This window comes from Thunnus albacares, chromosome 12 (genome assembly GCF_914725855.1).
Source record: "Thunnus albacares chromosome 12, fThuAlb1.1, whole genome shotgun sequence".
NCBI classification, from domain to species: Eukaryota; Metazoa; Chordata; class Actinopteri; order Scombriformes; family Scombridae; genus Thunnus; species Thunnus albacares.
The window spans coordinates 11,301,943-11,316,371 of record NC_058117.1 but is presented as its reverse complement, the minus strand read 5'-3'; the positions used below and the strand labels follow the sequence as shown (position 1 = coordinate 11,316,371).

The 14,429-nt window shown below is 40.1% G+C and overlaps 1 protein-coding gene across 2 annotated transcripts in view; it reads right to left on the bottom strand.

Moving 5' to 3' along the window:
- Positions 1-14,429, bottom strand: part of mast3a (microtubule associated serine/threonine kinase 3a) — a 28,703-nt gene that overhangs the window by 12,092 nt on the left and 2,182 nt on the right. The window contains exons 2-9 of one of the 2 annotated variants that reach the window (XM_044367702.1): positions 13,289-13,377; positions 12,468-12,540; positions 10,336-10,356; positions 10,036-10,114; positions 6,683-6,840; positions 2,346-2,421; positions 1,919-2,128; positions 389-490 (exon numbers count right to left, since the gene is read on the bottom strand). In XM_044367702.1, the coding sequence (XP_044223637.1) occupies positions 389-490; positions 1,919-2,128; positions 2,346-2,421; positions 6,683-6,840; positions 10,036-10,114; positions 10,336-10,356; positions 12,468-12,540; positions 13,289-13,377 (808 nt within the window). The remainder of the gene's footprint in view (positions 1-388; positions 491-1,918; positions 2,129-2,345; positions 2,422-6,682; positions 6,841-10,035; positions 10,115-10,335; positions 10,357-12,467; positions 12,541-13,288; positions 13,378-14,429) is intronic. The other variant, XM_044367703.1, reaches the window with a different exon arrangement.

Genomic DNA, 14,429 nt, shown 5'->3' with positions numbered 1-14,429 from the left:
TAACAAAATTACATGCACCGTGCAGTATGAATGTTACTGTAATTGCAACAGACATACAGTTCTCATGAAAGAGTTAGAACGTGTCAGAATGTGACGAATATCTGGGCTAATTTCAAGACTTGCTACACGCTTACCGGCTATTTTGAAGAACTCGTGAACTTGTGTGACTGCAATTTAAAACATAATCCTGTCCAGCAAGGTAAACCTGCTGTTGGCTTCTCACAACAGCCGACTGTGTTATTACTGCAGAAACTATAATTACTACAGCGTGACATCTGCATTTCAAAGGATTGATATTTTGTTCAAGGCTCTGAGCTGGCGAGCATCACGTTGATATCATGTCACTCTTGAAGCTATGATCACTACTGCGACTGCCAGTGAGTCTTACCAGACACTCCAGGAGCCTGGCAGGCCTGGAGATGATGATGAGAATCTTCTTCACCAGTTTGATGATGACGGTCACCTCCTCGCTCTCTGATCGCTCATACGCCTGATCAGGGAAGGACAAAGGATGACGGATTATTATTGTGACGTAATCTAATTGGCACAAGCCATGAGGCAGCGCAGCTCTTCCACAGAGGCTGTCTGAACTTTGCTCTGGCACATATTTTTAGCATCCATTTCATCTTCTTACATTATCTGTTGGTGATTTAAGGGATCGTGGCAGGTATTTCAACATCTTGCATCAATTGCGGCGAAGCAGTAACTTATTTCTGTGTTCTGCCGTCAGTTTTATGAATAATAGAAAAGATTTCCAAATGTGCTTTTATTAACGCTCATTGTCTCTTTATCTTAGTCCAACATTGCCTTGCCTTGATCAAACAGCGGGTTCAGAGACTGTATTTCAGAGGTTTTGAAAGAGTGATGTCTAACAGAGTTCAAGTTAGTCAGCTGGTTAAAGGCTCCTTCTCTTACCCTTTCCAACCTGTAACAAAATGTGTAGTAAAAGGTGTCATCTTCCAACAGCTGTTGGAAAAACAGCAGCACTCACGATAAAGCTGTTCAAGCCGCTAAAGATTTTTCCTAAAAGTCCTTCAAGCACACTGAACCAGTGTGCAGGACAATGTTTTTGGGATATCCTAATATTGCTCATATTGTTAATTTTAAAGCATCACCCATGACAAAGCAACAACAGGACTACTGCATGAAACAGAAGCCATAATTCCAGAGAAGTATGAGCTAGCACAAGGAAAAATCTGACAAATCTGATGTGTGACAGAAGGAACCGTTTACCTAAAATAAAGTCTTTCTAGGCTGGAAAATCATTTTTGTGGCCAAGATGAAAAAATACTTACAGAAATGTGGTTTTAGTGGAAATTATAGACACAATAATGGCTATCCCTGTTGTACTGTAGCATAAACTAAGCTACTAGGAGACTGGATGAACACAAGAAAGCACTGCATGAACTGTGCTATCTGTGGCAACATTATAAATGAACTCGATGTTAAATTACCCAACTTTCTGAGTAAAAAAAAGAAGTCATTCGGGGTCTGCAGCAGAAGCTGTAATCTATTTAGCAGAAGGCAGCATTTGCTGTGGCAAAAATGGTACTGGAAAGGTTATGTAATAAATCATTACATAATCAAACACTTGACCACTTCCCAAATCTATGTAATAATGTAAAATGACAACACCATTACTGGCCAGTGAACTGGAATCAGCACCGAATGAGAACCAATCAAACAGGCAATTCCAATTCAATGTTCTCAGTAGAGCTACAGTATAACATGCAATGTCCCAGAGGGCAATCTGAGCTACCAACCATCAGAAATCTACTGGCTGTGCCTTAGAAGGAAAAAAAAACACTGGCTGAGCTGTTGAATGGCTGCATAACGAACAAAAAAGAGAACACAATTATATGTGTGCTTTCTTAGAATCAGATGGAAAAAACATTTCTTGAAGGTGGGAAACACCCACCTCATGCAGCAGCTTCTCCAGTTTCTCCTGCAGCTCCACAAAGTACCTGGAGGTGACCAAGGCTTTCTGGGACTTGTCCAGACAGTCTCTGGCGAGCTCCACCAGCTGGTGCTGAATGAATCCTAGCACACCATCAGCCAGGGGCAGAGCAGTGCCTGGGGAACACTCTGCAATGATGTCCAGCAGCCGACCCTCCATCTGGGCTGTCGCCTGGGAACCAACCAAGATGGAAGACTTCATTTATAACCCTGACAGCGGTGCTGTGTTAAGAATTTCTTTAAACTTGACTCCAGATTTTGACTTTGCCAGGAGCATTAAAATCTCCTGTCCTGGTTTCCATGATAAATGATTATTTACTAATGATGTTCAGTTAATAGAGCTCAGAGAGAAAAGCAGACAGAAAGAAGTCAAGATGTATTCACTATACCTTGGGAAAGCGTTCTTTGTAGACATGATTCATCATGACAATCTCATTGTCAAATGTTCCACACGTCCTTCCAGGGCTGGATGAGAAACAGGGAAAAGAAAAATGTTGGAACAGATATGAAATACAACCTGAGAAATATCATATGGTATTTTTGCAGAGATAAAATTAAACATTTACAGATGCCAAACTCAAATAATAAAAAAAAAAAACAATAAAAGTGATTTGACAACTGATGGAGGAGAAGCTTACATTACAGAAGCATGTTTAGTTAACTCCCTTCCTTCTAAATCAACAGACAGTTTTTCAACAAACCAGCCAATAAACAATGTCAATCACAACTGTTTTATTCAAGCTACAAAAAAAATCTATGAATTATAAATCTTGCTAGTAAGAATTCATAGTAAATGCTTAACTGAAAGCGTTTACTGCTACCCCGGGTCATAAACACAGCGTGTTTGAAAACGACCTTAACGTGATTCAGATCAGTTTCTTATCTGCAGCATTCGTGACCACATCTGTTGTCTGCAAATGGATTCAGTTACAAGAGGGCACCTTTTAAACTGTCCATACATGTTACAAATCAATGTACTGTCATCAACAATACTAAAAATAGCAACCCCGGGTGCCCCTATACATCACATACTACAAATAACAATATCAACATGTGACATGCACTCTACTATTTCTGGATAACCACAACAGTTGTACATGCAGTGTGGTTTAATGTGAGGGCAACCTCAACGGTTAACCTCTTAGGAACTATTTGAGGGCAATAAGAAATTCTTCACACACCCCCTGGAGCTATTTTAGAGCAACATTGACACTTGTCAGTCATCTATTTCAATTGGAAATACATGGGAGTAATATAGATGTGTTTTTAAATAGCACTGCAAAATTCTGTCACATTAATTTAATAAGTTGCGTAACTCAACAGTCTAGCTGAGCAAACCTCTGGTGATGTTTTCTTTTTAATGTAGACAGTGACAAATTAAAGGAAAAGCCAAAAAAAAAAAAAGTATCTTAGAAAGGTGTTGAGCCACCACGTGTTGCCAGAACAGCTTCAACGTGCCTTGGCATTGATTCTACAAGTCTCTGAACTCTGCTGGAGGGATTATTTGATGATGGTGGTGGAGAGCACTGTCTAACACGTCAGTCCAAAATCTCCCATGGGTGTGCAATAGGGTTGAGATCTGGTGACTGCGCAGGCCATAGCACATGATTCACATCATTTTCATATTCTTCAAACTTTTCATTGACCCCTTGTGCCCTATGAATTGGGGCATTGTCATGCTGGAAGAGACCACTCCCATCAGGATAGAAATGTTTCATCATAGGATAAAGATGATGACTCAGAACAACTTTGTATTGATTTGCAGTGACTCTTCCCTCTAAGGGGACAAGTGGACCCAAACCATGCCAGCAAAATGCCCCCCACAGCATAACAGAGCCACCAGATCCCCTCAGTGTAGGGGTCAAACATTCAGGCCTGTACCGTTCTCTTGGTGAATGCCACACATGCACTCGTCCACATGTCGAGAATATGGTGAAGGATGAGTTACATCACTTTTTGCCACATCTCCTTCTAGACCATTGCTTATGGTTTTTGCACCACTGAACTCTCAGATGCATTCATCTTTGTAATGAGGGGTTTTTGCATTGCAACCCTACTATAATATTCCTCTCTATGTAATTGTCAACGGACTGTTCTTGCTGACACAGTCTGATCATGTCCTGCATTGACATTCTCAGTCACCTGAGGAAGAGTTGCTCTTCTGTTTTTCTTCACATATTGCACTAATGCACGAGCATCACAGTCATCAAATGCGCACTCTTGACCACAATTTCCAACTCTATTTACTGATGTCTTTCCCATAGATCTGCAGATATCATTTTAGTCACTGTTCCTATTGAAACACCAGCCAGTTGAGCAGTCTTTGTAACTGAAGCTCCTGCCATTCATGCCTCAACACTGAACCCTTTTTCAAAGTCACCTTTTCCTCTTGCCATCTTGATACAAAGTCAGGATCAACTGGACACACTCAGCATTTTTATACAGTTTCTCCACTCCTTTATTCAGGTTTTTCCTTTACTTTGTCACACGTCTGTAGTTGTTAGAGGGTTTGTGGAATCTCATGTTAAATCAGTAAACAGCTGATCAGTCAGCAGTTAAATTTACAAACCATACAAAAGACTATGTGTAAAATCTCATCTTCTTTGTCGCACATAACACTAGCAAGCCTACATCATTGTAAATGTAACCATTTGGAACATTTTCAACTTTAAATTTGAAACATTAAGTACTAAAATGTTTAGATCCATAAATGATTATGAACTTCTTGTCCACAAGCCTTGACTGTGATCTGTCCCCTTTAAGTGATCACTTCTGCAAACCTAGAACACTTAACACGCATCTAGAGGCTTTTCTGCCAACCACAGGAAGGCCTGTATGTATATGTAGCACATGCAGGGACACGTCACAGAGAGAACAACTACATCAAAACACTGCCAACACCCTTCACAGCCCAATCCTCCAGCAATCTCAAAACTTGCCGCTGCTAGAACTATTTAGAAGGCTTGTTTAAGTTTTCATGAGAACAGCAATGCTAAATGATGAAGAAATAATATAGTGTAATCCAGGGGATCACTAGTAACCAGGCTTTCATCCGGAACCACATAAAATAATTATCAAACAACAGTCAAATCCTTCCAGCCAGTATTTCATTATTTATAATTATAAATGAAAGACGTTATAGAACATCAGGCCTACTTTTGTTGATTTGAAGCTGAACAACAATCTTACCAAATGTAAAATTGTTTGTTTGCATTTCTGATTACAGCTCTGCTACTGTGTAGCACATTGATGCTAACTGTAGGTTTTTTTATTGCTGTAATACTAGTAATTGTTCATTAATTGTAGTAATTGTTGTCATTTAATAATTTTATATAGATATTTAGTTTCTAATGGGTTCTGTTTAGGTAAGCAGCTGTGCAATAGAGAGAAAGTGTACAGGAGCCTGTCACTTTTGCTCATTGCACGCCTTAAGCTCCTGTATGTGGTTAGGTTTATATGAGCTCCACACTTAGCATCTTCAATTAGTGCAGCAGAATTTTCCAAGAACAGTGTAGCATTAAATTGCAGTTTTAGTTAGACATACCCCTTAGCTGGGCCAAAAAAAGACATGTAAATGTTAGCTAAAAAGTCTACTGGGAGAGAAGGAAGAATTAAACAACTAAAAATACAAATAGCAGTCATGTCTATTTTCTCCTCTTTTATTCATACTAATGGCTCTGATGGTCAGCAGATTAGAGATTCAGTTACCTACTGAACTAAAGAGATGAGTTGTTTAAACTTGGAAGGTTAGCTTGGCTAACTAGCTAACACAACCAAGCTAACACAAGTAGGATTTGGCTGCAGTTTAGCCACACTAGCGTGAGGTTCAAATTTTAATTTTACCAGTTGTTCCATTACTATTGTTATTGTGTGAAATATAGTGTCCATAAACATCACACTTTAAAAAAAAAGAAAGAAAAAAACATTTTGCATGCATCCTGACATCTTTGAGTATTTCCTTTTTGCAACTTTTTCAGTATGAATATGCTACATACTGCATTATGTGAAGCACCTTGAATTACCCTTGTGGTTTAAACGTGCGATACGAATAAACTTGCCTTGCCTTATATTACAAAAACAGTTACAGTTAGGATGTTGTATGGGAAACAGTTTTGTTTCAGAAAGTAATATTAGTAATGTCAGCAGTGGGCTTCAGTCAGTGCCAGGTTTCATAGGGGAAGGACAGATCACAGGCTCAGCAGTATTATATATAGAAAATCGAGCATATAGAACCTACTTGACCACATCTTGGCAGGTACCAGTACATTCTCCACGCTGCATTTATGACTCCACTATGCTCTACCTGCCTGTAAAAGTAATTGCTTTTCCAAGTCCTTTATCTCCTCTGCTATCTGTCTACTCAGTTCTTCGAAGGTCTTTTTTATCCTTTTGTACTGCTTCATGTCTTTGTGTGTATTTTTAGATATTTCAGATTATTAACGTTATTCATTAGTGCATTTATTGACAATTCCACACATAATTTTAAAATTACAGCTTTTTATTGTTTTAGCTTTCTTCACCCATTTATTGTGTGTGTATGTGTTGACCTTGGTGACGAGCTGCATACGCTTGCCATTGCAGGGTTAAAGAAAGTTGTATTGAAATGAACTGATAACAGCCAGGAAACGTCTGATTATTTGGTTCCCAACTAATGAGATTATCTCCCCCCCTGTGCAATGCTGCATTACAGAAATGTTTGTGGTTACTGTATGATTCAAAAGGATACCTGAGACTGCGTGAGCGGAGCCTGACAGGGGGCGAGGGATGTGATCCTTCTTCGTCTGCCACGCTCTCTGTGCTCCGGAAATGTTTGAACAGGAAATGGAGATCATCTTGCGTGGGCTTTAAGGGCAACTGGTGCAATAACTCCTGGGAAGAAGAGGACTGGGAAAGAAAAGTAAAGAGGGGATAAAGAGAAAGGGGGCATGTGCAGAGAGAAGTAGAAAGCGGGAAAAGATATTTTACAGATGTCAGTGTACTGGAATAAAACTGTAAATATGTAAAAACAATAAATTCACGAGGCCTCAATTTCCTACTTTTGTCTTCTTTTATTTGCACATTTGTATAAATGTCAGGTTTTGCTTCCACAGCTTTGATGATATAACATCCTGTGTTAAAAGGCTTCCTCTGATAAGAGACTCGCACCACTGCTCTTTCAGATTCACTCATTATCCTGTTAATACTCAGGGCCTTAAAAGCTTTCATGTTCCACTAGAGATCTGAATTAGATTTAACACTTGACAAGGACATGCTGAGGAAAGCAGCAATAAAGCCAAACATCATAAATCCCAGTTTTTAAAAAAAATGAGTCTGTGAGCTTTAGTGTTCTGCTCTCCTGAAGCAGGATTTTTGTCTTTCCTGCTGCAGCATGCCCTGAGGCAGGCAGCACGGCTGTTGTGCTGGCCATGCATGCATTCATTTTTTCTTTCCAGGCCAAAATGTGTGACACACAGCCTGGAATTTATGAGAACTCCCATCTGGCTGGTATCTTGTGTTTCACTGGAGGAAGAGCAAAGGGAAGAGTGGCTCATCTGACTGGAGGAAGAAGAAGAAGAAGAGAGAAAAAGTGAAAGGAAAGCAGAGAGAAAAAAAGAGACAGATGGAGAAAACGAAAGAGCAAGGAAGAGACAGAAAATAAGTGATAGAGAGAGGGGGAGAAAGACACCCTGAGGAGGAAACTAGAGACGTGTCAGAACCGAGCGAAAGCAAGCATAAAGACCTCACTGACAGCAACCCTGAAAGGAGCATTGTGTAGCAAGGGCTGACCTCACCATCTCCGAGCCATGTGGTTGGCCGTACAAAATTACAGCCGTGACAGAGGAGCCGGCTATTGTTTTTAATGGCTAACTGCAGTTTCAGTAACAAGTTTTAAGACCAAATCTCAAGATAATCACCACAGAAACGGTCAACAAAGATCTGATGGGTGTAGCTGGCCGACGCAGCTCAAATCTCTTCGTTTGGCTTTTCCCAAAAGGAAAAGTTGATTGAGGAAATGTGGAATGGTGTGCAGTCCCTTTTCATTTATGATGTCATCCAGGAAAAAGCAACCGTGCGTTTCAACAAGACCTGTGTTATTTTAGTGATTAGCCTGATTATTCCTGTACTTTCCTTCGGCCAAAAGGGGCTTCACAGAGTACAGCAAAATATTAACTTTCCAACTACTGCAAAATTTCTATCACTTTCTGTTTCCACTAAAAATACAATGTTGCCAGAAAAATACACCATGAGGAGTTAAATTTTGTGTATTTGAATTGTCATGTACTGCATGTATAAAACGCTTCGTCTTCAATCATAACTATTACTGTAAAAATCATTCCAGGAAAACTCTGGGAAGGTATTTGAGGATTCATTCCCACTTCCTCTCTGCAGTGGAAAGCGTGATAAAAGGCCAATGATGCAGGGACGCATCACCATTGGACACATCCTGTTATTATCGCTGAGTCATTATTGATATTACATCCATCTCCTGTCAGCTGTTTTGTATAAATCAACTTGCTTCTCAAAAAAGGATGGTCAACCGGACGGTCATATAAAAATGGTGAGATGAGATGAGGCCTCTGACAATGTACTTACAGTGTCTTTACTTGCATTGGTTATAAAAATGATTTCAACAGTACTGACATATTTAGGTTTACATACTCTACAGATGTCACAGGTCTGTCTTTTGAATATAAATCTGTCATCAGCAGGAGACTTGAAAAGTGGTTGTAAAAATGTTTGCAGTTTGTTTCTTCACTGAGAACAGAGACTGAGCTCAGATTTGTAACATTGACAATTGATTTCAACAGAGTCAGGTTTTTATGGCAGGAAAAAACAAATCAAAACAAATACATTTCTCAAAACTCTCTTGCAGCATGATCCACTTCTGTTGTCCGTTGTATGCTAAGTGTGTTTAAAGCACACATATTTATGCCAGGATATGGCTAATTACACTGTTTTTGTCTCAGTCCTCTCACGTGATCCTGCTGAGCTTGTGATCAGTAACATCGTGCCCCTGCTGAGCAAACTATAAACTTTTCACAACGCTATTTCAAGTATGCAAGGGGGTGAGCGTTTCATATTCAAAAACAGATTTTGGGTGAAATATCACTTTAAACTGTTATAGTTCTATAAGTAACGTATGTTCAGGGTCAGGTGGTATAACTCACACTTTGGCCCGGATCAGACAGAGCACTTTTCATCAGCCTGAGGCGGCCTTTTGTAATTGTTTTCAATGAGTGAAGCTTTTTGCTCGCTGCTTTTGTGTTGCTGAGCGCCTCACGTTTTTGCAGGAGTGCCCTGAACGCCTCGAGTTGAAAAAAACTTCAAGTCAGAGCAGAAAAGCACCTGACGTCGTTTGCGTTTTTTTTCCCCGTTTTCCGATCAGATGACTTGAGATGCGGGCCTTCTGTGGCGGTGACAACAACAAGTGGAGATAACAATCATGAGAGACAAACAAGTGGTGGCAACTGTAGTTACCATGATGAAATACAATCTAAAAAAAATTAAAAAAAGATACAGATCTGTGAGTTTATTTCACAGCAAAATAACAGTTAGGCTGAGGACAGGTGATTTGGTGGTTAAAGACGCAGCTCCTCTTTTTTTGAATTGTATGCTTCAACAAAAAAAGGCAGTGCGGTATGCCTCGCGTTTTGCTACCTGCAAAAAGCGCTCTGTCTGATCGGGGCCTTTCACGGTTCATCTAAAATATGGTCCAGGTGCAGAGGCTTTCTATACAGGAACTCACTTTAAAATGAGGTAACTGTAAATCAAGAACCATTTACAGGCAGATTTAGTATTTCCTTCTAACACCTACACTGTGTATAATCTGATGGGATTTACAGTTCAGTCCGTCAGCACCATAAATTTACAAGACACCAATGCCCTGTAAACAGATTAATACAGAGGATAAGTAACACAGGGAGCTACAGTAAATGGTCCCATGGCAGTGGTTTAGACAGAGATTAAATATCTGATAGAGGAAAGAGACAGAGAGACAGAGAGACAGAGAGAGAGAGAGAGAGACCTTGCTGACATTGACGATTGCAGTGAGATGAGAACAAAGACACAGAGAGAAACAGAGACGTAGACTTAACTTACAGATACTGAAGAACTGGGTGCATTGGTGCAGTATCCAGAAGAGGGAACAGACGCCACAGACCACCTTCGGCCATCCGCTCTGCATAAACAAAATAGTAACAGACATCTCATTGGTTATCTACTCATCGTTTACGTCACCTACACATCCTGTTGACTCCAATCTTCAAAAGCTTTTTTTTTACACCTGCAAAATCTCAACTCAATAAAACATTTTACCATGCAAGGCCAAGAGAGATAACTGATCTGATGCTTGAAACTGTGCAGATGAAAAGAAGAAACACCAGTTTCTCATTTTCTTACCTCTCAGTGCGGGCCAGTTGGCTACCCAGATGCGAAAAAAGGAGAAGATGCGAACGGAGCAGGAGGGAGGTGAAGAAGAGGAGGGGCAGGCGGAGACACAAAAGTGAGAAAGGAAATAAACACTGTTTAATGATAGTGACAGAGAAAGTCTGGCTGTCATAGTCATAGTCCTGTTTGTCTGTCACGGCACGCAGCCAGTGGCGGTCTGCTGCTGAACACCTGCCAAGCTGCTATCATACTGCAGCACTGAGACCCACAGACATTTAGTTCGTGACTCATTATAGTAACACACACACAAACAGAACACACATACACAGTGCCTACAGTTACACTATGCAACACACAACCAGACCCGCTACAAGAAACAGAAACCGCAACCTTTATGCGTAAAATTTCCACTTATGACAGTACACCACCCCCCCCCCCCCTGAATCTGTGATGAAAAATGATGGTCATATGTTTTCTTGCTGAAACCAGCTCTTGGGGGAATTTGTAGCTAAATCAAAGGGTGACACAAAGAAATGTGATGGTTCTGCTCTGAGTGTGATTTAGGATTAGTGAGGTGTATTATATACGTGTGTGTTTTCTCATCTGGTTGGGATATGTATGCCACCCTCTATCTGTTATTAAACTGATACTAGGCTCTTGTATTAAGGTCCTGCAAGGCTTAAGGGGATAGAGGCTAAGATTAAAAACAAGGCTTTAAATCAGTGTTTGAATAAATGCCTGGGGTATAAAAGGAAAAGAATCTATTAGGGGCCGGTGCGTTGGCAGTACTCACACCCCAAGGTTAAAAACAAGCATCTTTAATGGTGAAGAGGGAGCTGCAGCTAAACGATTATGCCCACCCCTTGGGCACGGCTCCTTATCTCGTTATTCCCTCATTTGCATTCAAAAAACTTTTTCTTTTTTTTAAAATTTTTTTTTTATCCCTTTCGCCTGAATGCCAACTATTGTGTGTCTGGCTATTCCATGTTTACATGACAAAATAATTGCACAAACAGCAGGGCTATACAGCTTGTGTGAATAACAAATAAAACCCAGCGGAGCTCTCGAAAGTGCAGTCACAGCATCTGTCTCCGCGCTGGCAGCTTAAAAAGTCTCAATAAATTTAGATGAGTCATGCAGGCTCGTGTGAGGTGATTCTATCAGGAGACATCCCCTCTCTATCCTTGAGCTTATGGTGCAATATGCCATACTGCACTGCAACATAAAATGCTAATTCACAACACATGATATTTGGAGATAAGTGGCATATACATTTAAAACTACAGAAGCAGCATATTCTAAACACTTGTATGCATACTGTTTTGCCTACAATCTCCTTGCTAGCCAGTCAATAACACACTATTTTTTACTGCTGGACAAGGATGCCAGTTCCTCTAAAATCCCACTGAGTTGTAAGAAGCGTGATAAGAGGGCAAGCCCTGCAATTCTGCCCATAATCACAACAGCCCTGAGTAATGACTGTGTGCACCAACTCAACGTCTTAATTGGCTTGACAAACGCCAAGACCCATGTCCAGCAAGTGGCCCTGGGGCCTTTCAGCTGGTTGGACTTGCTTCTCCATTGCCTCATTTCTACTAAAGGGGCAAAAGGGAACAAGTCAGGGCATGCTCATTATTCATGCTACTCAGTTTTCTCCACAAAACCAAGTTTCTTAGGTTATTTTGCATGTTTTTTTTTTTTTTTTTTAGGAGGCTACAGCTTGAAATAAGTGAACAAAGGTGATGCTCTGTTTAATTCCACATGAGTTCATATTGGCTTGGTCTGGCATTTACTAGCCCTGCTGGAAAAAAAAGTCACTAATGAAGCAGCTTGGCTTTCTCTACCTCTCACTGCAGGTTCTTGTTACTACTGTTAAATGAATCATGAACGGAAAAGTCAATTCGTATTTCCACTAGCTTTTATTTCTTCATGTTTTGAACTGCAAATGTCAGATCACATCTTTGCAGGAAGAAAGACGGACCTAAATTAATGTTAAGATGTATATAATCTGCCGGGTTTTGGAGTTTTATCAGTTACACTTTTTTCCAGTGTAAGTATTAGGGAAAATACTACTGTAGTAATGTTGAAGAACTAGTCTACCTTAGACCACATCCATATTAAAAAACATCTAAGTTCGTTCTTACCTGCGGGCAAACTGGAAGTTGGCAGAGGTGCTGGCAGAGACATTTCTGGGGCTTTCTGAAGGGCTGCTGCCAGCTGAAGAAACACGCAATCAGTTACAAACATTGGAAAATCAGGAAAGTACCGTATCTATATGACTGTTTATGTGTTAAATTATTTCCTTGTTTTACTTGATCAGTTTATAGTAAAAGGCATATAGAGGATAATGAGGCCTTTTCCCGGCTTAATCAAAGAATCTCAGTCCTGCAGACAGCAAGGACTCCTGTTGTTGATCACAACACACCACATACTCATGAAAGGTTCACTAAAGGGTTTCTATGCCAGCCCCTGAGGGCAAGGCACTGCCACATCCTGAGCTACTTTAAAAAATGGGTTTTGAGAATGAATGAGTCTCCATATGGCAATTCAGGCAGCTGGATGAAGGAATGGCTAGCCTAGAGGAAGCTAGATGAAAAATATCTTAAAAAACAAACACTGAAGAGGACAAATATTAAATGTCTTATGCACTATACTGTGGGCACATTATGTTCCAACGGCAAGAAAACCTTAATCATAACACCAGAGGGAAATCAGTGCAAGTCTTGTGACTTACAGCATCAAAACAAACAACTCTGAAGGCACATATACGAGACAGAAAGCTAAAGTAGTGGTCTGCTGCTACAGATGAACCCCTTCATCTCATCAGTCCATCTTTACCCACTTGTCTGTTTTCCATGTGATCATAGCTATGTGCAGTATGTCTAATTAGCCTCCAGTCAAGTTGCCAAACAGTATCACACGCTGAGCTGAGCAGACACGCAACTAAAAAACAACACACAAGTACCTGTGGCCAATGGGAGAGGCGAAAGCGGTCGTGAGAGTGTGGGCGACGGGGTACCGACCGCCAAACTCCTTCTCTTGTTGTTACGGGAACTGTGAGAGGAGGAAAACAAACAGGAGAGAGAAAAAACATTTGCTTATGTAATGCAATTACAAACATTATCAGTGTGTTATCAGTGCAGTAAACAGTACAATAAATAAAAATAAAGGTCAACCTATGAAACTCGGCCTGTTGATCATGATAAAGAAGGCAACTGTAACGACACTGGTAATGGTGTTTATATGTACACATACATGCATAGATACAAACGTGTGTATGTAAATATAAAGAACACACACACAGTCACGAAGAAAGCAGTTACTGTATATAACTTTGAGTTAATGTTTGGAAAATATCACTTTTCCTATGTTCTCATAATCTGCGTGTGTGTTTTTGAGTACAGAAGATACTAAAATAATGAAAACACCTGAATAAATGGATATCTGGAACATAATGAAGACTTTTGCTCTGTACAATGCTCTGTCTTCTATTTCCATACCATGTTCTGAGCTGTGTGAACTATGTCGTAGGGAATATTTCTTGTGATATCTCTTGTGTCTGGAAGTATTTTCATGTGAAACTATGAAAAACATCTGGAAGTATGACTTCTTGTACCCCTGAGAGCACCTGATCCTATAAAATAGCCTACATCAATATATATTCAAAGAAATCACTGGACCCAATGACTCCTATGACATAACTGTGCTCACCATAACACACTGTCTATACTGTTACAGACCCCGCACTATGGACGAACAGGATCTTTATCCACACATAAATAAGTTTGGTGCATCTAACTTTGGATGCAAACTTTTAACTTATAAAGCAACCTTTTACAGCTTTTATATTTGAAACTTATTGTTTGTATTGTTTTGATTTAAAACATATGTCTTACTGACCTGCTGCTTGACTTCATTTGAAACCAGCCTTCGCCTTTTCTGGTGCCATTTTATTCAAACTGTTTCTATATTTTAATATAGTTTACCGGACTGTGACAGTACAGTATTTCTGATAAATGCAAAAACAGTTGACCACAAGCTATTGTGGTGGAAGTGGAAACTAGCAGAGCTCTTTTAGGGCTGATAGGTACTACTAATATAATTTC